The sequence below is a fragment of the Macrotis lagotis genome, chromosome 4 (genome assembly GCF_037893015.1).
Source record: "Macrotis lagotis isolate mMagLag1 chromosome 4, bilby.v1.9.chrom.fasta, whole genome shotgun sequence".
Taxonomy (NCBI): Eukaryota; Metazoa; Chordata; class Mammalia; order Peramelemorphia; family Peramelidae; genus Macrotis; species Macrotis lagotis.
The window spans coordinates 78,201,339-78,224,136 of record NC_133661.1 but is presented as its reverse complement, the minus strand read 5'-3'; the positions used below and the strand labels follow the sequence as shown (position 1 = coordinate 78,224,136).

At 41.2% G+C, this 22,798-nt stretch overlaps 1 protein-coding gene across 3 annotated transcripts in view; it reads right to left on the bottom strand.

Moving 5' to 3' along the window:
* The window catches only part of SLIT1 (slit guidance ligand 1), a 241,870-nt gene that overhangs the window by 5,721 nt on the left and 213,351 nt on the right, over window positions 1-22,798 (bottom strand). For all 3 annotated transcript variants that reach the window (XM_074233238.1, XM_074233240.1, XM_074233239.1), the window contains exons 26-31: window positions 15,724-15,887; window positions 12,423-12,547; window positions 12,018-12,115; window positions 9,347-9,486; window positions 8,631-8,724; window positions 6,840-6,977 (exon numbers count right to left, since the gene is read on the bottom strand). In XM_074233238.1, coding sequence (XP_074089339.1) covers window positions 6,840-6,977; window positions 8,631-8,724; window positions 9,347-9,486; window positions 12,018-12,115; window positions 12,423-12,547; window positions 15,724-15,887 — 759 coding nt within the window. The remainder of the gene's footprint in view (window positions 1-6,839; window positions 6,978-8,630; window positions 8,725-9,346; window positions 9,487-12,017; window positions 12,116-12,422; window positions 12,548-15,723; window positions 15,888-22,798) is intronic.

Here is a 22,798-nt window from a genome sequence, read left to right as displayed (position 1 = left end):
TATCTGCTCAAGAGTTCAGACTAAGTTTTTATACAGCAAAAATTCAAGAGGAAAAAGTATGCATATTGGTTAAACTAAAATGCTCAATAGGCCAGACAAAGGACAGAACTTATCTTTCAATACACTTGTCATGAACATAAATTATAACTAGATAGTAAGGTAGGCCTGGCCCTAAATGAGGAGGAGAATCAATTACTGTATTTCTATATGGTATAAAGTAAGGTCTATAAGACCATATTTACCAACATGTTTTTCTACTACTTTTTTCATCTTTGCATTGACTTCATCAAGTATAGACGCAACCTTTTTTGAAAAATTTGGGGGTCTAAAAACTGGGAGCATCCTATACAGTGCTTGTTTTTTGCGTTCATTGTTTCGCATTTGTTCTGGTATATTAGGTTGTTTTGCCATATTCTGCCCATAAATGGCTCTGAAAAAAATTTTGTATAGTGCTGAATTGAAGCTCAAAGTGGGCCAGTTTGCAAAAGTGAATGGAAATCATGCTGCTGAGCATCAGTTTGGTCCTCTTCCAACTGAGAAAACAATCCAAGACTAGCTATTATCTCATTTGATCTCACAAGAGCTCTGATGGGTAAATGCTATTCAAGAGTCAAAGGCAGTAGACATCCCAAGGAATCAATTGAAAATGCCATGGCAAAAGAAGGCCATGAGAGGCAATTCAGCCAAATGACCTGATATAGAAAGGGAATTGAAGGGATGCTTTGAAGAGCAAAGGGCAATTGGAATTCTTGTGTCCACAAAGATGATTCGGTATGAGGCAAGAAGAATTGCTGCTGAAGAAGAAGAGACTGTTTTCAAAGGAGGACACAATTGGTGCTTTAGGTTCATGAAATGGAATGGACTAAACATGCATACAACCACCAGACTTGCCCAAAAGATGCCTGAAAGCTATGAGCAGAAGGTCCTTGAATTTCATGATAAATAAAACTTGAGTTCAATAACTTTATGTAATACATTTTTTTTCAAATTAAGGTGGATCTTATCTATGGGAGCATCTTATACACGGGGAAATGTGGTATACTGCATTTGGTAAAATATGCAATGATTTTAATAATTCTCCCTATTACAAATATGAGTACGCTTCAGTCAATGCTGTCAGACCACAAGACATGGAATACCACAAGTCTCCAAGGTTGCAATTTTGAGTCTCACTCAAAAGGCAACAGAGAGGTGTGTGAAGTAATTATATAGGAGAAGTTACTTAAGTGGTATAATCAAAGAAATGCATGATCAAGAAAGATGGACCAGTCATGGAATGAAAAGGAAGGATAACTGATGATAAAATCTATGTGCCTCAAGGGAGTATCTAGTATTTGAGTGAACCTTTTGTGGAAAATTACAAGAGTTTACAGAAAATAGCAGGAGTAAAGCATGGGTAATTTTCCTTTGGTAACTTTGAAGGGAGTATCAATATTAATAAAATCACAGACAGACACATCAGATAGTGTTGTCCAGAAGGCAGCTGAAGGTGGACTGCTGAAGCAAGCTGCATATTTTGATTTGGGAGTCATCTGCATGGAAATGAGAATTGAGCCCATGGGAGTAGATAAACTTACCAAAGAAGGCAGTGTAAAGAGAGAAGATAGTCCAGAATGGAAGTTTGATGGACCCTCACACTCAAGAGATAGGACATGCATGATGCTAAAGCAAAGGAGATTATAAGAGGAGAGCCATGATACAAAACCAAAAGGAGGACAGAGGGGTGGCTAGGTGGCGAAGTGGATAAAGCACTGGCCCTGGAGTCAGGAGTACCTGGGTTCAAATCCGGTTTTAGCACTTAATAATTACCTAGCTGTGTGGCCTTGGGCAAGCCACATGACCCCATTTGCCTTGCCAAAAACCCCCTAAAAAACAAAACAAAACAAAAAACAAAAGGAGGACAGAAAGAAGTCACTGATAGTGACAAACTGCAGAAATGTCAAAGAAAATGACTGAGAAGAGGCCATGGGAAACCAAGTAGGTACTCATTGTTTGGGAAGTGGCTGGAAAAAAAATTGAATATGCAATAGAATATGAGAAATTCAGAAAAATGTGAGATTTATACAAATTGATACAGAATGAAATAATCAAAACCAAAGCACAATTTTTACAATGACTCCAATTAGAATTACTGAGCCAGACCATTGTACAAACTGTCCATATTAAGTTTCTATACTGAATATTTTAGCTTAATTGTTTTTCTTTGTCACAAGGACAGATTCACAGAGGGACAGGAAATGATTTGCTATAAAGGAAAAAGACAGCAATCCATTTGGAATTTTCCTGGCAAAGATAATGGAGTGGTTTTGCCAGCTCCACCAGCTCATTTTGCAGAAGAGGAAACTGAGGGAATAGATTAAATGATTTGCTTAGGGTCACACAGCTACTATGTGTCTGAGGCTGGATTTGTTGACTCCATGTCTAGCACTCAACCCACTACACTATCTTGCTGACCTAATGACATCAATAAAACTTTCTTAAGAAACACTTTTAGAAGAGAGTATTGAATTAAGAGGTTTAGAGATCATTTATAACCTTGGAGAAAGCAGTTTCATCAGTGGTGAGATCAAAAAACAGATGGCAAATTGCTGAGGAGTTAGTGGGTGTTGAGAAAGTAAAGACAGAAAGTAGACAATTTTTTTCTAAGAGTTAAGCAATGATGGGGAGAAGGGAGAAGATAATAGCCTGAGGTGTATAATAGGGTCAAATAGAAATGGAGGAGAGACTGAGCATGTTAATGGCAATAGGAAAGGAGACATTAAATAGGAAGAGATTAAAGCTAAAATTAGGGAGCTGGGGGAGAGAGAGAGAGAGAGAGAGAGAGAAACAATCAGTAGGATAAGCTCCAAAAAAGAGAAAGAATGATAGTTACCATTTAAAGAACATTATCTCATTTGATCTCACAATAGCTCTGACGGGTAAATGCTATTCAAGAGTCAAGGGCAGTAGACACCCCAAGGAATCAAGCTAAGGATGGAAAAAAATATAGCTAGTGAACAGTAATAGCCTGGGAAAGAACTGAAGTGGAAAAGATAAGAGGTCATGGTGAGGATCTACAACAGACTTTGGGGTTATAAGGCAAGAGGGAAAGGTGGAATGACAGTTAAGAGAATTTTAGAGTTAATGAACTTAGAAATGGTATTAGGGCAGCTAAGTGGTGTAAAGCACTGGCTCTGAAGTCAGGAGGACCTGAGTTCAAATCTTGCCTTGGACACTTAATAATTACCTAGCTGTGTGATGTTGAGCAAATCATTTAACCCCATTGACTTGCAAAAAAAAAAAAAGCAGAAAAAGAAATAGCAATGGCAAGATCAAGGCTGTGATGGGATGAAGGCAAAGGTCCATGTGAAATGAGTAAGTCAAAAAACTATTAGGTTAAAGTGTTTGAGGGAGTAATCATTTTGTCTGTTCAAATCCCCCAGACTGAGAGCAGGCATTGAAGAGAAAAGACTATGAATCAGACACTAAACTCATTAAGAAAAGAAGGTAAGTGTCTAGAGCTATCAGTTTTGAGTGAGTAGTAGATGTGGATTAAATGAACCTTAAGGAGGAGAAGTTACTGAGTGATGGAGATGGAGGGTTTGGAGGTAACAATGGTGGGCAAGAAGCATTCTTAAATTCCCCACATCAACCCATGAGTCAGGAAGAATTATCAAAGGTGTAACCAGCCCTGGAAAGGAAGGCCAAGTTGGCTACCATTGCAAGGGAACCAGTTGTCAGTGAGAGGTAAAATATGTATGGAATGAATAGATAAGGAAAAGATTGAAGAGGATGGGTAGTTTTAGAGTAAGACATGGAACCTGGGATGAGCATGGGAAGGTTTAACGGGAATGGAAATAAGGGAATGGGCAGTGGGAGATGGAGAATGGTGATCCTTCTCTGCTGATAGTTGGGGTTTCAGAACTGACCAACTCCAATCCTTTCTGCATACTTCTGCCAAATTGATATTCCTAAATCTCAAATCTAGTCATGTCACTGCTCAGTACCCTCCAGTGGCCCTCTACTATCTGTCACATGAAACACACTCCTCTTTTTTTGTTTATAGTCCTTCACCACCTGACTGCAACTCAATTTTTTTACTTATCCTCTTCCATTACTCTGCTTTACACACTCTACTATCCATACAAACTACCTGAACTTGCTGTTCCTCATACAAAAACTCTCTACCCCAACACCATGTCTTGGTAGAGATTGTCTCCATACTTAGAATGTACTCCTAGCCCAGAGGAAAGTGAGCTTGACTTCTTCAGGTTTTTTAATGAGGACAAAATGTTTATTTTCCATGCACCTAATAGGGTAACCAAGGCAACAAAACGACCCATACAACACTGTCATTATTACAGAGTTAATTTTTCTCCCTTAACAATGACAATTAGGAGAAGCCCTAACATGTCTGGCCTCTCCTAGTGATTGATTTGAGAGCTAGGAAGGCCTTGGTTCAAGCCTTCCTCTGACTCTTGATGCTCTAATACTATAGGTGGTAAAACAGGCACCATTGTGCAATGGGAAGAGATTTTACTACCAATGAAATCACAGATCCAGCAGAAAAAAAAAAAAAGGGAAGGCAGGGCTTGGAATATCACTGTCTAGAAGTGAGGATTATCTCTTCAGACTTCTCATAGGACTTCACCTGTATCTATCCTTGAATTTATCATTCTTTTCCATGTTTCATGTTCCTTTTATATTTGAAATTGGAAGTACCACCAAAAAACGGCAAAAAAAAAAAAAGGAATAGAACTGTCATCATTTCTAAAATGAACTATTTTGCAGCAGGTTCAGATCCCATCTTGGACAAGGAATTAGGTCTCAGTTTCCTCACTTGTAAAGAATAAAGTAAATTTGTAAAGTTGGACTATGTGATCTTTCTCTCTCTCCCATATAATCTTTTTGAGGTTGGCCTATGCACACATCAAGGATATTTTTGATGGAAATATGAGAAGAGCACAGGAAGATTTGCAAATAGAATTTTTAGAGCATGACCCAGCTACACAATCACATGGTTGAGAGAATAAAAAAATTGAAGACCCAATAGTGTTCATTGTTTAACTTATAAAATGCATTTGACTCAGGAGCAAAACACAGTCTTAAACCTCTCATCGAGATGTCTTCCATAGATTTGTTAAGGTCATAGAAGATTTTTTGATAGATTGTAAACAAAGGGAAATGTTAACAAAAAACTATTGGGAAGGGAATAAGCATTTATATAGTTCTTACTACATGTCTGGTATCATGCCTTTACAAATGTTATCTCATTTTACCCTCCTTACGACCTCCATTTTACAGTTTAGGAGACCGAGGCAAAGAGCAGTTAAGTGACTTGCCTACACTAAGTATCTGAGGCTGAATTTGACCTCATCTTCCTGACTTCAGGCCCAGCATTTTATCTGCTGTACCTAATATTGAAGAATATGAAACAGAAATTGATGAAAGAGGATTCTTGCCAAAAACTCCACTCATTTCACCATTGAAATGAGGATGTTCTGTGCAGATTTTTTTTTTTTAGGATTTTGCAAGGCAAATGGTGTTAAGTGGCTTGCCCAAGGCCACACAGCTAGGTAATTATTAAGTGTCTGAGACCAGATTTGAACCCAGGTACTCCTGACTCCAAGGCCGGTGCTTTATCCACTACGCCACCTAGCCGCCCCATTCTGTGTAGATTTTAATGAGATTTGATCTATATAGTGAGGTCTTCCACATGCTCCTGTGTGTAGATAATACTGTGCTGATTATATCATGCCCCAAACACCAGAAAGTCTCCTCAATAAGATTCACAGCTACTCAAAAAGAGATTAGCTTAGCAATTCATACAGGAAAAACCCAAATAAAATAATACATTGTCCAGATAATGATGTACTATGAGATGGGCATCTCCTGAGTTAATACATTAGTCCATCTATCTTGGACTGATGCTACAGATAGTGAGCCACCTGGGCCAGAAACAAATAGGAATAAGACAGTACACTTTAAAAGATGAATGATGCAGCCTTTTCAGTGGTCTCAAACTCCCTATCTTTTTTTATACCAGTATTCTTTCATTATGCTGTAGGGCCTTAAATCACAGATTCATGTAATCTCAGAAGAATCAAAATTGTGGATGACCAAAGGACAATGGGAACACAAATATTGGTTATAAGTAGGCTGCAGCAGATTACCAACATTGGTTTGAATGCAAGAAGTATGAAAAACATTAAATAATTGAAGGAGGATTGACTGATACTGTAGCAAAAGTGAGGGACAATCAATGGATAATTAAGAAGTTCACGTCAAAGGCCTTCAGTATATTGGAAAAATCCTCCATGGGGGGGGGGGGGGGATTGAAGGAAGGAGATGCACAAGAACTGAATAGGGTGAGGAGGAATGATTGGCTGATTCCAGTGGAGGAAGTAGCTACCTTGATGTGGTCACTAATCCATCAAAGCATGGAAGAATTCCTTTCCCATGATCAGATGATAAACTCATGAAAGCAGGAGCTGTGCCACACCTATCCTTGTTTTTCCAGTCCCTAGCACAATGTCTCAGCCCATCTATCTAATATGTCATGCTGCCTCTTGTTAGGAACTTTCTTATCTCATATTGAGCTAAACTTCTTAAAATTTCCACTTACTTAATTGAATCAAATTACAAAACTGAAGAATTTCTCTAGTCCTCATGCTACCTCCTTGACTTGGAAGAAGCTGGTACATGTGAGACAAAAAGACTAGGCTTAACTTGGTGCCTTCAGCAGAGGGGAAAACATGAGGATGCAGGATAATGGACTTCTTTACTTGCCCTTCCTCAGGCTCAGGTTCAGGGTTAGACACTCTGAGAAAAGATAGGATCTCTGGCCCCCTGAATCTTACCTGTATCCTTCTTCACAGAGACAAGAGTAACCATTCACTTCATCTACACATTGGGCACCATTCTGGCACTGATGGTCACTGCACTCGTTGTAGTTTGTGCTACAATTGTCACCCACGTAGCCTGGGGTACATTCACACCTAGGCAAAAGGAAGCTAGCTATAAAGCCAAGACTACCACCACCACCACCACCACCTCCATCATCATCATCATCATCATCAGTCTTTTTATGACACATTAAGGTTTGCAAAGTGCTTTATAAATATTCTGTCATTTGATCCCTATACAAATCCTGTAAGGTAAATGCTCTGATTAACCCCATTTTACAGAAAAGGAAACTGAGGTTGAATTCATTAAGTATTTGAGGCAGGATTTCAACTTAATTTATGATTCAAATCCATTTGGGGAGAATTCTAGAGAGGAGCTAGAATTGTGATTTTATCAACAGAAGGAGCTCCTATACTGGTGAAGCAGGTAGGTTACCTTCTGTACAATAAAGTCAACAATCACTTATTAAGAACCAACTAAGTGCTAAAGATACGAATCCCCCTTGCCCCTCCACAAAAAACTTCAGTCTCTGCCCTCAAGGAGGGAACATTTTAATGGAATGTTCTTATAGATTTAGCTAATGGCCCAGAATAGAGGTGTTAAAAACTCAGGGCAGAACCAGATGAAAAATGTAATTGGGAAATATTTAACAGTATAGGGCCACACAATTAACATGTGGCAGAGGAACTAGGGTTTAGGACTTCCTGGCTCTAAGCCCATCTATCTAATATGTCATCCTGCCTCTTGTTAGGAATTTTCTTATCTTGAACTAAATTCCTTAAAATTTCCACTCATTGCTCCTAGTTCTTCCTCCCAAGCATTGCCCCTCTACAAAGTAACCAAGAAAAAAAAGTATTATAGAACCTGTATTGAAAGTGACCTCAATGCCTAATTCCCCTCATGCCTAAATAATAATCCCCTCTAAAAAATACCCAACTAATGGTCATTAAGTTTTTGCTTGAAGAACTCCCTTCAGGGGCAGCACTGCTATTTTATTTTGTAGGTTTTCACTGTAGATATCTTTGTTACTTCTTCCTAGTCCCTATCTGCTGGGGTTAAGCAGGGAAGCGGAGGAAAAAAGCATTTTGTAAGAGCCTACTCTGTGCTAGGCCCTATGCTAAGTATTTTACAAATATCTCATTTGATCCCCACAACAACTTTGAGCTAGGCAGTATTAAAGTCACCATTTTACAATTGGGAAAACAGACAGACAAGGATTAAGTGACTTGCTCAGGGTCACAACTAGTAAGTGATGGAAAGTGTATTTGAATTTGGGTCTTTCTGACTCCAGGCCCAGTGCTTCAACAGAAAAAAGTATTACCTTCTATGCAACAAACTCACCAAATACCTGAAGATGACTATCATGGGCACCCTAACTTCTTTAGACTAAACACTTCCAGTTCCTGTGATTAGTCCTCATATGGCATGACCTTATGACCCTCTAGTATTCTGAGAGCCATCTTTCAGATTCTCTATCTTCAAAAAATATGGATTTTTTTTTTTTTTGGTAAGCAAAAGCCATTGGCAGGTATATGGTAGAAGGAATTTTTTTCAAGCATGGGTTGACCTGGATGGCTATTCGGGTCATTTCTAAAGTTCTGTGATCCTGTTAACACTTGTCTATATCCTGATTAATGACTGTCTGGACTTGGCAACAACAGCAAGGCAGAGTCAAGTAACTTGGGAAGAGGAGGGGGAGCATAGTCCAGGGAAGGGAGGTGACTCATGGATTGAGAAACACTTACTTGGGCCCTTCAGGGGTACCAACACACTTGGCACCATGTTGACATGGGTTTAAGTCTGGAGAACAAAAGTCCACCAGCTGCTCACAGAGTCTTCCTACAGAGAAAGAGACAAGATAGGACACTAACTTTAGAGACCCTATTAATCTAGTTCTTCCCTAACCCATACTAAATCATGGGACTATACATAGAGAGCTGCGATGGACTCTAGAGATTATCTAATCTAACTCCCATTGTTTTATAGAAAAGCGAATTCAAGCACAGAAGGTCTTGGAGGTAGAAAGTGACAGAGAGTGATTCCAAACCTAGCATTCTGTACCACCCTGCCTCCTCTGTAAGGAAGCAGGGCTACCATTAGGGAGTAAGGAGAGGCTTTGAGAGGTGATGAACCAGGGCTATGCTACCCCAAGGCTACAGTTACACAGTTGCTAGGATTTGATTGTTCCCTATATTGTAGATTAAGGAGTTCGGGGGCTCACAAGGCAGTGGTGTCAAGTGGCTTGCCCAAGGTCACACAACTAGGTAATTACTAAATGTCTGAGGACGGATTTGAACTCAGGTCCTCCTGATTCCAGGGCTGTTGCTCTATCCACTGTGCCACCTTGCTGCCCCCTTTTCTGTTAGTTTATTTGAAAGTTTATTCTCTATTCCTTTCCCCTTTCCTCTTTAATATTCATAGATACAAAACACAAAATCTTTCTCTCTCATGAAGATGGCACCTGTATATTGTAAGGGGCATAAACATGTGTAGTTGTTGACGCCATCCACACAGATGCCCCCATTCTCACAGGCGTGATCTCTGCAGTTGTCTGTATTCACCCCACAGGTTGGCCCCTCAAACCCTAATGGGCAGGAACACCTACAAGGGATAGGGAAAAGCAGGTCAGCTTCCAGGTGGCAAAGAAGTCACAAGAGCTTCTGGCTCACTTCCTGATTCCTATACCTTTGGACATGCCATAGTTCTCCCTTCTGGACACTAATTCCAAACCTTCTAGTGCTGCATAAGAGCAAGATCTGTACTTGGAGTCAGGAGACCCCCAGCTTTAGTCCCAGTGGTACCACTTACTAACTGGGTGATTTTAGGCAAGTCATCTTCCCTCTCTTATTTTTCTGATCTGTAAAATAAAGGGGTTGGATAAGATTATTTTAAGGTCCTTTCCAGTTCTTCACAAGTCTATGATTCTTAAGTCATTTCCACTTTGGGAGTCAGAGGTGTCCCTTCTGGATGGGAAAGGAGCCGAGAGGTACTTTCTAATGTACTCATCTCTTGTTCTTGTTCTGATGCTCCAGAACACTGGACAATACTAATGCATGGGAGGCTACCAAATCAGTGTTGTCCTGTGAAACACTGCAAGGGTATATTCCTGGGTCTGGCTCCTGCCTCTGTCACAACTTGGGTGATCCTAAAGAAGTTCCCTTTCCCACCCTAAGCCTCAATTTTCTCACCTGTAACGTGAGGGGCTTAGATTAGATGCCCTCTTAAAGTTTCCTCATAGCCCTAAGATCTATGTATGATCTGTGATACATGTTGCTAATGACCTGAATAGAATTAAAAGTTTATGTATGTGTGTCTGTTCTGCCTCATTTCTTAGAAAAGGGGTACATGGCTCTTCTGTTTTTTTTTCTGTTTCTTCTCCTGCCTGCATACACACATACACACTGCTTCTGTTTATGGTATGAGTGAATGAAAGAAGTCATAGAAGCTTCTACTTCATCATAAAACACTGGAGTATCCAGGAGTCTACCAAGCCTCTCTGGTTTCTCCATGGTCTTTCATTCCAGTACATCAATAAATGTTCATTCAGAGTGTGTGAGTTTAAGGGACATCCTCATCCATTACAACCCCCTCATTTTAGAGTTGAGAAAGCTAATGTCCAGAGAAATGGACAACATCAGTGGCAGAGGCAAGAACTGGAGCCAGGTCCTTTGGTTATAGATTTTTAACTGGACCATGTTAAAAATCCCATCATCTAATCAAATTCTTGTGGTTCTCACGAAGATTGTGCTTATGATCAAACTCCAGGCCCCTCCTTACTCTTGTGCTCTGTGGCTAGTTCTTTTAGCTGCCTGCTCTAAACCGGCTCTGACATTTTTGCATCTTGATCCAAAAACCAATGGAAGCCTCAGGGAGGGAGCCTTTTTTACTGTGTCTAAGAGATGGGCAGGGTAAATGCGTCGATTGAGCTTCTCTGCCAAACCCCAAAGGAGAATCTATGCCTATTGAAAGGATGCTGGGTTTCCAGGGCGACGGGAAGAGAGGCCATTTAGCACTTTATTTTTTACATCTGGTAATTTGAGTTTGAAGAGACAGGTTGGCCATCTCTGCTTTTTGATTCAACATCATTTTCCAGGGAGCCCATTTGTTTTTTCCCTGTTGGGGATTTATTTTCAGAAACTAATTATGTTCCCCAGAAAGGCCCAAGGCCTTGGGACTCAGGGCTGGAAAGGGAGAGACCCTGGTGGGAGCCCCAGCTGGCTACATGGCATATGACTCCTACCTCCTTCCTCCCCTGGATGAGTCAGGGATGACCCTGAGAGTAGACTGAGGAACTCAGGACAAAGGAAAGATACTTTTTGGATTAGGATTTTAGGACTTAAGGGGACCTTTAAAACCATCTAGCATGACCTTTTAATTTCATTGAGAAGGAACCTGAGGTCCAGAAAAGGTAAATAGCTTGTTCAAGGTCACACTACTAGGTTTTAGCCAGAGCAGGATCAGAAGCAAACCCAATGAGTCCCCAGGCCATTGTATCTTTTGGCCCCGCCAGCATCACTTCGGATGGCAATCTCCCATCAGACATTCGTGGTCTGGACCTGGCCTACTTTCTACTGCTCAGGAGCAGCTCTATTAGATGTGAGGTTCTTTAGGGAGCTCAAAGTTCTTAAAAGTTTGACTAGAGCCATCTGATCTCTGATCTTGGGAACAAAGGATAGCACCATTTTTTTAAGATATGGGGATACCTGCCTCTCCCTCAATCATGCCATTCACTGCTAAGAACAGTACTACCAATGTGAGAACACATGTGGTAACAGATACATAAATATGGTTGTCCTGGAGATGGTCTGCTCCCTTCACCTTGCTGTTTTGTTCTCTGGTGGAATCCCCCAGCCCTCTCCCTAATTTTCCTCTTTTCCAAGTTCATTTGCAAGTTTTTGTTAGGGTCCCTTTTTAGGAACAGAAACTTTGCTGTCCATCATAGATTAGACTAGATTCTCAGCTCCTCATGGTCTTTTGGATCTATCCAGATTTTGGATCAACTATCCTTCCAGGAACCTGGCTTTACTTGGTCCAACCCCCATTAGAGAAGTACCTTTCCTCCCCAAAAAGTTAACCTGTTGCTACCTGCCCAGGATGTTCCTGGGGAGGAAGTAGGCCCTCTGGGCACTTACGTGAACCCGGCTCCCTCTTCTGCTTGGGAGCGGCAGGTCCCACCATTTTCACAGGGGCCACTGGAGCAACTGTTGAGCAACATTTCACAGTCTCTGCCCTGGGGAAAAGGAGGGAAGGAGAAAGAAGAGAAAGAAAAGGATGATGAGGAGATAGTAAATCTAGGGAGACTCAGGATCTGGAAAGCTTGAAGAGACAGTCTGAGCAAAAGATGGGGCCTGAAAAGGCTGTGGATTATGGAAATTTTCCCCACCCAGGCCCCAGTTACTTTCCTGGTCCCAGTTCTGCAATACAGACTTTGGGCTCAAAAGAGATCTCTACCACATGCTGCTTGGAGCAATGTAAGCAGTGGCTTGGCCTGATGGGGCCCTACTGGAGGTCTGTACCAGATGCCCATCCCTGCCTACCTTGTAGCCGCTAGGACAGGTACATCTGTAGGAGTCCAGGGGGTCATTCTGGCAGGTTCCCTGGTTCTGACATGGGTTGGAGAGGCATGGATTACATTTGGCTTGCACAGCCACAGAGGGAGGACCTAAGGGAGAGAGACCGGAAAAGGAATTTGTGAGGTCCCCTTGAGGGTCCCAGGAATGAGAGTCATTATTATGTTCTTAGAATCATAATTAATATATTTCAGATAGAGGAAGGAATATTTGATCTATAATATATAAATAGCCTAGAAGCACTGAAGGGGGGGCAAGACTTTCCCTTCTCTCATCTCCCTCCCTCTGGCTCATCCACACTGATTTGCAAACTCACTCATCTGAAAAAAAAAAGAATACATTTCAAGTACAGAAGTGTTCAGGAAGTATAGATCCCTTCTTCTGTGTCTTCACTGATGATAGTTAGCCCTAGAGTGCACAGAATGCCAGGTCTGGAGTCAGGGAGACTTCTGAGTTCAAATCTTATCTCAGATATTTATTGGCTGTGTGACCCTGGGCAAGTCATTTAACCCTGCTTGCCTCAATTTCCTTATATGTAAAATGAGCTGGAGAAGGAAATGACTCCAGTATATTTGACATGAAGCATCAGATATATCTTAAAATGACTGCAAATACTATGGAGATATGTTTTTATTTTGTTTTGTTTTTGCAAGGCAATGGGGTTGAGTGACTTGCCCAAGGTAATTATGACCAGCTAGGTAATTATTAAGTGTCTGAGGTCACATTTGAACTCAGGTCCTCTTGACTCCAGGGCCAATATTCTATCATTGAACCACCTAGCTGCTCCGGGAGATATGTTTTTGAAAGCGTGCCAGTTTTGAAAACAACTACAGGGGCATCCAGCTTCCAACAGAAATCCAGCCATCCAGGAAGGACACAAAATGGAAGTAAAACAATCTTTGATTTTGGAACAGTGTCAGTGGTTGAGGAAGGGGGCTGTGATTTGTGGACCTGACTCAATAAAACAGCTGGGCAGCTGTTCTGTAGCTTTGCTCTGTTGTCCTTTGATGAGCAGGGTCACCTGAAACCTCCCTTCCCTTCACACAGACTTTTCTTCTACTAGGAAGCTTCAGGGCTTAGCCTGCTATTTCTCTGTACTGTATTTTAGTTTTATTTATTTGTTTAGTTTTGTTTTTCACATCCATTACCCCTTTACAGGACTTGCTCCATTCCTACTCAAAGCTTTTGGCTATACATAGGAAATTGTAGGCTATAGTAGTGGCTTGCCTCCCTGAAATCACTCACCACCCTTCTTTAGCTGTTGTTTCTGAAAGGGTTTTTTTTTCTACAAGAAAAATATACAAGGGTTTTAAAATAACAGACACAAGGGGAAAAGCAACAGTTATTTAAGTCTTTGAAGCAAACGTCAGTCTATGTAAGAAGAGCTAGTCCTTACTCCTCATTATCCCAGTCCCTTATGCTGTGTTTTCTGAACTCCACTTCCCAGATCTTATTCCCAAAGTCAGCCCCATTGAACACTGTATAATTATAACTTGGAAAAACCTCTCTTCTCTGCAGAAGTGAGGAACATGGACAGAAAATGTGGGTACACTGCTGAATTCGGTTTTGTCAAACTGCTTTTCTTTTTTTTAAATTATTGATAAGAGGAATATGTCATATATTGAGAAAATTAAGATGAAATTTATAAAAATAAATGATAAAAATAATTTATCATCTCTTTCTTACTTGTGCCTAGGTTCTAATGGAATTTCCTCTCTCTTTGAGAAACCATCACCTGAAATCTCCCCCCTCCCTCTCTGCTTTCTGATAGCTGCAACCATGGGAACTTCAGGCTCTTCTGTTGGGGCTTGGGAACCAGAGAAACTAAGTAACGGGGTCAGAGAGCCCATATATTCTCAAGGTGAAAACTTGGGGTCATACATACTAATGTGCTATGGAAACACAGTCACTAATGGAAGGCCCATACTCTTAATGGGTGAGACCCCTAATGCTGCTAACTGAAATGCTTTGGAGATCACAGGGACTAATTGTGGTAGCATGGGGATTAGAAGGGCTAATGCTGGAACCTTTAGTACTAATAGTGGGTCTATAGGTGCAAACAGTAATAATAATAATAGCTAATCCTTATATAGTACTTTACATAACATTTCATATTCATATTTTACAACCACAAAAGGTATCATATTGTTATTCTCATTTTACAGATGAGGAAACTGAATCTGAGAGAAGTTTGATGACTCACTCCGAGTGGGTCACAAAATTCAAAACTAATTCTTCCTGATTCCAAAATCTAGGATTCTCATTACCACTCCAGGATACCTAGAACTGCTGGGACCTGAGTGATGATAATTTCTAATGATGGAAGACTGGGGACCTAAAGGTTCAAGGCTGTCAGGCTGCATAACTGCTCTAAAGAAGTTCCATTATATCTTGAAGATGGTTGTCTCCATACTGAACATCCCTTACTTCTAGAGGAAAGGTCTTCCTGGAGAAGTGGGAATGATTTGCCTTTGTTCAGAATACACACATATATCCTTCCATCTGTTCCATGTTGTTTCTCAGACAGGGAGACTGTCTTCATTTTGGACCAACTCTTTCCCAGCTAGCCCTGTGTACCACTTTGTCCAGAATGCTCTCCCCTTTCCTTTCTAACAGCCTACCTAAATCCTACCCATCCCTCAGGACCCAGCTTTTTCTTTTTTTTTTAATTTAAAAAAATTATTTAAGGCAATAGGGTTGAGTGATTTGCTCAAGGTCACACAGCTAGGCAATTATAATGTGTTTGAGATAGGATTTGAACTCAGGTCCACCTGATTCCTGGACCAGTGCTCTTATCCATTGCACCACCTAGTTCAGTGACTAACTAGCTGCATGATATCAAGTAAATCAATCAACTTCAACACATGCCTATCATTTTCTGCTGTATATAAACCACTCTGGGGAGGAGGTGATAAAAAGGGAGATAAAAAGATTAAATAAAATATTACCAGGGACAAGTAGGTGGTGCTGTGAGCAGAGCATGAGCCTTAGAGTCAGGACCTGAGTTCAAATATGACCATATACTTAAAAATAACCTAACTGTGTGGCCTTGGGCAACTCATTTAACCCCAGTGTCTTGTAAAAAAAAAACCCAAAAATATTAGTCCACAAAACAATTCCATCTGTGATAGTTGCATCCAGGTTAGGAAATCCCCCTGAGCCACCTGGGGGTCACCTCTAGAGGCAGTATGCAGAATACAGAAAAGGACTGGAGAAACAGGGAAACTCTAGGTGATCAGAAGAAGTGGGTGCTGAGTGGGAAGTTTACCTTGGCATTCAAACTTCTTGGCAGGAGTTGTGAGAAGCAGTTTGCCTTCCATATCAGGGGGTCCGGCACATCGGGCAATGCCAGGTTCCTTGTAACCAGTTTTGACCCAACTGGAGAGCCAGCGAAGGTGACAGTTGCAGTAGAGTGGATTAGCTCCAATGGCCCTAGAATCGAGAGAAATTGGCATTAGAATCTGAGAGTCCTAGAGTATCAGAACATGGAAGAACAACCAGATGTGGAACGTTAGGACCCTCTATCACTGAATGATAGATCAGGAGGAACAGAATTTAGAAGTTATCTAATGCATTTCCTTTTTGCAGTGGAGTAATTATGGCCCCTGAGCATTGATAGTAATTCATTCATTGAACAAACCATCCATCTCCTCTACCATCTGATTGTGGTACTTTAGGCTCTCAAAGAACTTTATAAATATGTCTCCTGTGAGCCTCACAACAGTCCCGGGAAGTAGCAACTACAGGCATTTTCATCTCCATTTTATAGATGAGAAAACCAAGGCTCAGAAAGGTTAAATGACTTCTCCCATGGGACAAACTTGCAATTTCTGCAAAAAAAATGCAAATCTTTAATTTTTACTCATTATCTTGGATACTAAACTCTAGGATTCTAATCCCTCTTCCCTATGACACTCCTAAAGATACTTTCCTTCCCTCCAGAAAATAGACATTTCTTCCAAGGATTAAAAAATCAATCATTTGGGGATGTATTGTTCTTAAGATGCTACGTAGGTGCCAGAAGTCGTATTTGAAGCTAGGCTTCAGTGCCAGTGGCTGCTTTTCTACATTATGGTGGGCACCATGGAGAAGACAAAGATTTACAAGATACAGCCTTTTCCCTTCATGCAAGTGTTTATTGCACTAGAAAAGCTATGTACCCACATAAATACAAAAAGGGACAGGAGGCAACTCTGGCAGTCAGGAACTGCCTCAAGTAGCAGGTCAAGCTTGAGACGTGTTTTCTACTCCATTGTTAACAGTATCTTTAATCTACTGAGATTGCAGCCAAAGGAGATAGTCCCTTCCCCTTCTATAAAACAGAATCACAGATCTCTGTCCACCTTAGGAAGGTTGGGAAAATCCTCCAGCGTGACCTGGGAATGACTCCCAAGAATCTAGGAGTCAGGCCAAGCACCCACCACAGAGTCCCTAGCTCTGATCAGCCAATGCAGTGTCAAGTCTTCAGGGTTCTAATCTGGCCACTCCATGGAAAGAACCTGCTAACAAGTACTATTTTGCTCAGAGCAGTGGACTAGGAACTGAGACCTGGGTTCTCATTCCAACTCCTCCATATATTTGCTGTGGACTTTGGGCAAGCTCTTTAAGGTCTCTGGGTCTCAGTAGGTCAAACGTATGGGATGATATCAGAAGCCCCTTCAAGCTCCAATAGAATATACCTATGTTGCATGGCTATATTCTGTTACCAATATAACTCTCCCCTCGATAATCCGAAGAAACAAGTTTTAGTCAAGTCAGTCACTGGGAAAGGAATGCTCTCCTTCATGTGATCCACTCCAGATGGGGCCCCACTTCAGTATTTCTGATTTACTGAAAGATTTATTCAAAACCAGACTCCAGTTTATCTAAACATGTAAAAAGATGGTACCCATGGGCAATCAATTCAATTTAACAAGCAACAGTGAGAATTTACTAAATGCAAAACCCAGTGTAGGCATTAAAGGGCACTGAGGGAGATGAGAATACTACTGGAATTAATCTCCCATCCTGTAAAAACCCACAGTGCCACATTCTACTTTATAAATGGATGTCGGGGTTGGGAGAGACCTCAGAGATCATCTAGTTCAACCTTCTTCCTTTATTGATGAATAAAGCATGAAGTTCAGAAGCATGAAGTAATTTTTTATAGAGCACACTTCTAAAGGATGGCAGAACTGTGATAAGAACACAATTTTCTTGACCGCCAGTGTGGCATTCTCTCCACTCTGACAGATTGCCTCTCTTGAGGATTCTGAAACTGGAAAGATCAGAAGGGTAGAAGATTTTGACCTGAAAGAGACCTTGGGGGTCACCTGCTGCAAACCCCTCATTTTACAGCAGAGGAACTAGAGCCTAAGTGACTCCTCCAAACTCAGGGTTGAGATTCAAACCCAGGTCTTCTAAGTTCAACTCAACATTCTTTCCATTGCTCCATGAAAAGATTGGTCCCTGACCTGCTTGTCAGTGAAATGATATGAGTCAAGATGATTGAGAATGAGTTTGGGGGAACAATTACTAAGAGGCCTATGATTCTACTTTAAGTCTAGGACACTTAAATAAGGCAAATAATTATATTTAAGTCAGCTAAGGATCATCCTCTATTTCCCTCCTACTACTGCTTCAAAGGATCCTTTTGATAATCCATGGAATCTTATCATGGAAGATATCAAGGCAGCAGCTATATGCACTATGTCTTGGGACTGCATTTCTTCTCTCCTGGGTCAGAAGTACCTGAAAACACCATATAAGATCCAGGAGACAAAGGACTTCTTTGCTTTTATTACCTGGCTTATTATATTGTGACTGTAGAGATAAGTCATCCAGTAAGGAAAAAAATAAATAAAAAAGGTGGGCATGGGGAGGCAGGGGCAAGCAAGGAAGGAAGAGTGGAATGAGAAGATAGGGGAAAGAAATGAGAGCTAGCATTTATATTGCTCTTTAATTTTTGCAGTTTCTTGCATATATTTTCTCATTTGATCCTGTCAAAATATTTTAGAGATACCATTTCCCATGCCCTGAACTTGGCAGAACACTAATCCATTGCCTTAGGATGATATCACCTTCTGGCAAAGTAATATTGCTTGGACCAGTACAAAGTGTTCACTGAGGGGTTTAGCTCCCCTATTTCCCAGGACCATTCATCACATGATCACAAGCCCTGCCAAGTACTATACTTCTATTCCCATCACAGAACTCTACTTCTGAACCACATAGAGTAATCAGGACCCCCAAGCCTTGAGACAATGACTGTTCCTACAGGAATCAGGAAAGCCTGTATTGTCCCCCAAAATGCCACAATGAGGACTGTCTCAGGACCTAAGAATGATTGTGTTGTGGGCCTATGGTTCTGCTTTCAGTCTAAAACACTTAATAAGACAAATAATTATATTTATTTCAACTAAGGATCATCCCTCTGTTTCCCTTTTCATGTATATAAGTGAGTCCAGCCTCAGCAGCATTAAACCCACCCAGGTGAGGGGGTTTCCACCTGCAAATGTCACTTTTCTCACTCTGAAATAAACATTTCTTTTTGATCTTGACTCCCCTGTCTCTAGCCTGCCATTTCAACTCAGGCCATCCATAGATTAGAGGCTGGTTTAACAATTCTTTACAGATGAGAAAATGGTCTGAGAGAGATTAAAGGAATTTTCCCCATAGCTAACTCTATTGAGGTAGGATCTGAACTTAGGTCTTCCTGACTCTCAAGTCTGATGCTCATCTACAATGCTACCTAGTTGCCGAAGGAAGGAAGGAAGGAAGGAAGGAAGGAAGGAAGGAAGGAAGGAAGGAAGGAAGGAAGGAAGGAAGGAAGGAAAAAAGAGAAAGGAAGAAAGGAGGAAAGGAAGGAAGAAAGGAAGGAAGGCAGTCATCTAAAGATCTCCTATCCACAGAGCACTACGTTTGCAAGGTTACTAGAATCTCCATGATGTAAGTGGCCTAAGAAATCAGCTTAGTCCAACCCATATGTGAACAGAACTCATTTTCATATGTGTCATCCAGCCAGGGGGACCTTCACTTAATTGTTAGGAAATACGTCCTTTCTTTGATCTCATTTGTTTTTCTGTGATCTCTTCTTTGGGGGCCTTGCAGAACAAGTTGAATCTTTTCTCTCTGTCATAGGCCTTCTGATACTTGAAGACACACTAATGTCCTCTCTTCCCTGAAAAAGAAAATCTCTTCTCTAAGCTAAACATTCCATTCCTTCAACCTAACTATCCATGGCATGATTTCTAGTCTTCCAACCATCTTGTTAAGGGCAGCCATGTGGTTCTCTTGATATCTCCTCACTTGGTTTTAAACACCCTGTTAACTTCTGTTGTTCTGACCTTCCCAGGTTATGCTCCTGAGTTGTTTTCTCTGTGGCTCTGTGTCCATGTTCCCTGGAGGGGTTGTGATGTTGAGGAAGTCTGGGGTGCTGGGGTATCCCTGACATACTGGATCCATATATCAAAGCTACAAGGTGTTGAAAATAGACAGTGGACAGTTTGATCGATCATGAGTCTGGGCCTAAAGATCAGCAGCACATTGGGAAGCTGCTTCTTTTGTTGGAGCAGGATTATGTCAGAGGTCATGGGAACCTACTAGGCTACCTGCTTCACTGAGGTGTAAGGAGGAAAGGTCTGTGTAGCATAGTGTGTGTGTGTGTGTGTGTGACGGGGTGGGGAGAGAGAGAGAGAGAGAGAGAGAATTCTTTTCACTGAGTAACTAGAAGGAAAAACAGATGCCAAAGTAATATTACAAAATGAAATATTTGTGTTTAAAATCAGTATGTCTAACCAGAATTCTGGATCAGGAATCAGAAATCCTGTAATGGGACTCTAATCTCATTTAATGGTTGGTTTATGAGACCATGGCAAATCATTTATAATCAATCTGTTTCCTTTTGAAAAGCCAAAAAATTTAGTGGAAAGAGCTCTGATCCTGAGACTGCAGGACCAGAGTTTAGATTCTGTCCTCAGACTCTTCCTAGCTGTGTGTCTCTGGGCAAGTCTCTTAACTTCTCTCAGTCTCATCTATAAAATAATAATAGCTTTTACTTCCCAGGGTCATTCTGAAGATCAAATGAAATATGTAAAGTGCTTTGCAAACCTTAAAATGCTTTATTTATGTCCAGTTAGTATTATTATATGTAATTATCTGGTTTTATATATGACATTCTTACTGTTTTACAAATAGCAAGGGGACATTAACAAGTTGAAAACCTTCCTTTCAATCCCAAGGAAACCAAATAGATGAAATAAATTTTATTCAATTCAACAAGCATTTATTAAGCATCAGTTGTATGCCTGGAACTTTGCTAGACCCCAAACAGAACAGATTCTTCTTTCAGAAAGACTACATTCCGCTGAGAGGAAAGAATAGTAAATAACATCCAGGGCACCCCTGATAGAACCAAGCTTCATAGATGATTTTAGGAACTCTGGGCAAGAATTTGGGTAGTTTGACAAAGAACCCATCCCAAGTGACTAAAAGAAGACTAGATGCAGAATCGACCTGTGCTACATTTTACCCTTGGATTTCTCACTGACCACCACCCAGGTGTCCAAGCACTCCCCCACCCCCACCTCCTTAGGATGTGGCCTGATCAACATTTACACAGAAGAGCGTGCGTGTTTGTTCAGCCCACTCCCCTTTCTTAACTACCACCCCACTCTCTTGGCAGGGAAGTCCCTGCCTTCTGTTGCTTCCCATGTTGCCGACAGAGTGAACAGAACGTCTGTCTAGAACAAATGCAGGTAGAATCTCTCACCACCACAACCCTTACTGTCCAGTCCTCTGGAACCTGAGCAGAGTCGGGGGAGCAGGGTCAAAATGGGGTCTGGCTTGGAAATCAGAAGACCAAGGCCAACTCTCTGTATGACCTTGAGCAAGTCAGTTTTCTGGTCTTAGTTTCCTTGTGGTAAAATAAGGGAATTATACTAGCTGATACCTAGGTCTCCGAACTCCAAATAAATTTCTTTCAACAATTCTCTTTCTCTTTCTCTATCCCCTCCCCAACCCCTTATTTGTCTCTGTTTTTCTCTGTCTCTTTCTCTCTCTCCCCCCATCTTGTCTCTGCCTTTCTATCTCTCTTCCCTTTATCTGTCTGTCTGTCTGTCTCTCTCTCTCTCTCTCTGTATCTCTTTCCCTTTGTCTGTCTCTCCTTTTTCTTCATCTCTGTCCTTCTCTCATCCCGTCTCTCCTTCCCTATGTCTGTCTGTCTCTCTCACAGAAACACCTACACAGCTTTTTGTTAGCTTGATGTTTTTGCTCCTATAAGGGGCATGACTTTATTCTCAGATAGTTTCAGTACTGTGTGTGTGTCTTCTTAATGACACATTCTTGTAGCAGCCAAAACACAGAAATTTCTGTAAACAATTGAACTTTGTGATCAGGCTTGGACAGAATCAGTCAATAAGCTGACTGGTTATGTTAAGAGCCTGCTCCATAATGACATCTGGACAGATCTGCTCAGATTGAGCAATTTGCTGCTCCTAACTTGGCTGTCTCCTGACCTATCTTCCTCGTCTCCCAAAGAAGGAGTTTGAATTTGCAGACAGAAGCTGTGGCCTCAGAAGGATATTCTATTTGTCTTTGTCTCTTGTGACTTTTTTTTCCCTTTTACAGAATGCAAATTTGAATGCTTAGCCTCGAAACTGGAAGCTGGGGACAGGAGCACAATGTCCCCAACTATTGTTCAATTTTTTATGTCAATTCAAAAAGGTCAAAAACATAGAACCAATTCAAGAAAGACACAGTCCGAAGTTCTCATGGCAACTAGAAGGCGCCCACTTTTCTGCACAGAATTACAGTGGGGGCGTCTGCGCAGAGCCAGAGAGCCTTTGCGAATCAACACTTAAGAGGGTAGGCTCCATTTTATAGGTGTGGGAATTAATTGTGCTGACACGCAAGCATGGGGCCTGCTCAGAATCACCAGTATCTGGAGAGAAAAATCTGGGAAGCAGGACACCCATTCAGGAGCCTGAGACATTTTGGTCCTTAAAACTAGGAGGCCAAAAGCTAGAGAAATTCAAATTGTGGATCTGAAGCTGGCTCCCTGAGGTGCTGTGGTTGAGCCCAGAAAATGCAGAATTCTGAAAAACAAAATCCTGCTCAGGAGTCAGGGGTATGGGAGCCAATAAACACGAGGGAGTCACTTCAGACCTGGCTAAATTCTAAAATCTACCCTTTCAACCTGTCTCTAACCCTCTTCAGGCTTGGCTTTCTCTATCTATAAAATAGGAGTTTATGTATACATGTATGTATTTGAACATATATGTTTGTATATTTACACAAAATATACCTACCCTCTCTGATCACTGGTTTTTCCATTTGTAAAATGTGAATTATAGGGGGGGTATGTG